The sequence below is a fragment of the Limulus polyphemus genome, unplaced genomic scaffold, assembly GCF_000517525.1.
Source record: "Limulus polyphemus unplaced genomic scaffold, Limulus_polyphemus-2.1.2 Scaffold2522, whole genome shotgun sequence".
Lineage (NCBI taxonomy): Eukaryota > Metazoa > Arthropoda > Merostomata > Xiphosura > Limulidae > Limulus > Limulus polyphemus.
In genome coordinates this window covers 71,507-74,788 of record NW_013668132.1, presented here as the reverse complement: position 1 = coordinate 74,788, position 3,282 = coordinate 71,507, and the positions used below count along the sequence as shown (strand labels likewise).

At 31.7% G+C, this 3,282-nt stretch overlaps 1 protein-coding gene across 1 annotated transcript in view; it reads left to right on the top strand.

Moving 5' to 3' along the window:
• LOC106467191 (ATP-binding cassette sub-family A member 1-like) overlaps positions 1 to 3,282 on the top strand; it is a 74,275-nt gene that overhangs the window by 23,251 nt on the left and 47,742 nt on the right. Inside the window, 3 exon segments of the mRNA XM_022395316.1 lie at positions 930 to 1,106; positions 1,709 to 1,931; positions 2,868 to 3,089. Coding sequence (XP_022251024.1) covers positions 930 to 1,106; positions 1,709 to 1,931; positions 2,868 to 3,089 — 622 coding nt within the window.

Sequence of the window (3,282 nt, the reverse complement as noted above, 5' to 3'; positions counted from 1 at the left end):
TATTTGTGAGACCTATCTCTTTTTACCTACTGCTGTTTCTGGAACTTATCTTTTTTTTATCTATTTCTGGAACCTATATCTTTTTTGATATTTCTATTTGTGAGACCTATCTCTTTTTACCTACTGCTGTTTCTGGAACTTATCTTTTTTTTATCTATTTCTGGAACCTATATCTTTTTTGATATTTCTATTTGTGAGACCTATCTCTTTTTACCTACTTTTAATTATAAGATATTTTTTTTTTCCCTTGCCTTTTTTATGTTTCGGGGCATATCACTTTTTTCCACATTTATTTATGGGACTTATGTTTTTTAACAGATCTTTAGTTTTAGAAATTATTTCTTTTGGCTATTCTTATTCTGGACCTTACTGTTTTGTCTATGACTTCAGAATTTCAATGAACATGTATTTGTATGAATTTCTCTTAAAACAAATGTTGACTGTATTTATATGTCTACCTCTTATTGATTACATATTAAATAATGGCCCACACAACAGGGGAAAGGCTCATTATAACAGCTGAATAAATATCTAGGAGTTAAAATTTTAATTGGAAATGTATATTAGTTTTGTAATTGAACCACATAAAGAGGATTAAAAATGAAAGTTTTTGTTACGGTGAACATGATAAACTAACCATTGAAGAAAAATATAAGGTAATATTTTTTAAAGTAATAAATTGAAACTATAACTTAAACTCAAAACTTTGGTGCAGAATGTCTTTCTTATTCTATAATTAGTCCAACAATTTGTTAAGGTAACAATTTTTTCAAAACTGGATTGTGTCTTGTACTTTCAGCCCTTGTACAAAAGCATATCTCTATGTTTTCTGAGATTTTTTTTGTTTGTGAAAATGAAACTTTGAAGAAATGAATGATTTATTATTAGGTAAAAGTGTAAAGTCTATTAAATATTTTTTAATTTTAAAGGATTGCTAGACCTGGACCAAGAAGAAGACCTGCGATAGATCTGAAATACTTTACCTATGGATTTGCCTTCCTGCAGGACATGGTAGAACATGCCATTATTCACGAACACACGGGCAGACTGGAAGATACAGGAATATACATGCAACAGTTTCCATACCCTTGTTACATTTTTGATCAGTGAGTTTTTCCTTTTGATGTCAGCTTTAGATCTCAACTCAGGTGTATTTATTCACTAACCTCTAGTCATAATGAAACCAGAATACTTTATTTTAAACTAAAAAAAAGGAATGCAGTTGTTCATTGAATGGTAGGACTATTGTGTTGTAAATAAAGTTAAATCAAAAGTTAAGTAATCAAGTGACACGTGATCAGCACACTGAATAATGTTGAAAACACAGAGAAGACTTCTATATCATTAGGTCAGAGGTCAGAAGGAATATGGTTTGAATTTGCTACCACTGTAGCTGTGAATATGGAAATATCTCTGTTTCAGGTAACATTAACAAAAAACTAATTCTATACACACTCGAGAATAAATGATGCAGTAGAACTATCCATGGAATTCTGTGAATGGATTTGCTGCAGAAAGTAATGCCTCAAACTAAATTTAGCACATATTCTCAACTGGACGTAACTAGTTCCAGAAAATGGGCATGCTATAAGAGAGTATTTGCATACCATATATTCAACTCAAATTAGTTTTACTCAGATAAATCTAGAACCAAATTAATTATAAGATATTAACATTTTTGTTTCAAATATTTGGATTTATCTTGTAGGTTCATCATGGCCATTTCTAGATCCTTCCCAATGTTTATGGTTTTGTCCTGGGTGTACACTTCTGCCATGATAATCAAAAGCATTGTCCATGAGAAAGAACAACGGCTGAAAGAAGTAATGAAAGTTATGGGTCTCAGTAATGGTGTACTTTGGCTGGCTTGGTTCATCAACTCCTTCTGTTTTATGACCTTGAGCTGTGCTCTTCTGACTCTTATCCTAGTGGTAAGTTTGACTTAATATATAATTAAACTATTAATGTAACTGAGAAATCTAAAACTCTTGATATTAGTCTTAGTGTTATGTTTCAGTTAACAAAGAACTTTAAAACTCTTAAGTTCTCTCTTAACACTAGTCCAAGTGGTAGTTATAATTTAAAGAGGAGTAATAGCATTAATTGTCTTACAGTAGATAAAAGTTCAACTTCACATAGTACAGACTGTAGTGCTCACCTTGAAAATCAGTATGATAGTTATCATTAATCTAAGAAGTATTTTGTGTCAAAGAATTAGATTACATTTAGGACAATGAAAGCTCTTTCAAAGCATAGAAACAATATATATCTCTCAAACATTTCTGAAATGTGCCACTAAGTAATATATGGTGTTTATTGATAATCATTGGAAAAAGAAATAACCAGTTGTTAGTGTAGTCAGTAACCTTAAAACCAGGCAAGAAAGGTCATACCTTACTTGTGACCCAAAATTCTCTAACGATGTAGATGTCAAGTTAATATGTTAAGGTTTTGTTGTAAAACATTTCTGTGTTTACAGGTTTCTTGTAAGCTTTCAAAGAAGATTACAAAATAGCACATTAAGCTTAAGAAAGTACAGTTTATCTGTTACTGACTCTGTAATTTTGTTCTGTTTATTTACTAGTTTGTGTAATTTTATGTGTTTCGATAGAAGCATCTGTGAATTGTTACATGGATACAGCTTTAGTTAATCTTTGTTTTATTTTTTCAACCCAAATTTTTTGTATGTCATTTGATAGAAAACTTAATCCAATCTAACCAATCCTCGGGTATGTTTCTTTCCATGGTAAAAGCTTATGAATATCTTGCTTATGTGTAGTTTTTGATAATTGATCCTACTATTTCAGTTTCCAAATATACTAAGACAATGGAATTGAAAGTCTCTATGGGCATAATTTTCTTTCTAGTTTGGCAAAGTTCTTCTTCACTCTGATGCCATCATCATCTTCCTCTTCCTGATGTGTTATGCCGTGGCCACAATCATGCAAAGTTTTCTCTTGAGCACATTTTTTTCAAAAGCTAATATAGCAGCTGCTGCAGGAGGGATTGTGTTTTTTATTCTCTACCTGCCATACAACTTTGTCGTTCTGTGGGAAGAAGAACTTACTGTTCATGTCAAAACAGCTGTGGTGAGTACTGTCATGATGAAATTTCTGTCCTCAGGTAATAACTTGCAGTTCATTTTAAAACAGCTGAAGTGGGTACTGTCATTGTGGTAAATATATTTGGCTATCCCTAGTCAGGTTTAGCTACTTATAGTCAAGTTTAGATGTCCCTAGTCAGGTTTAGCTGCTTGTAGTCAAGTTTAGATGTCCCTAGTCA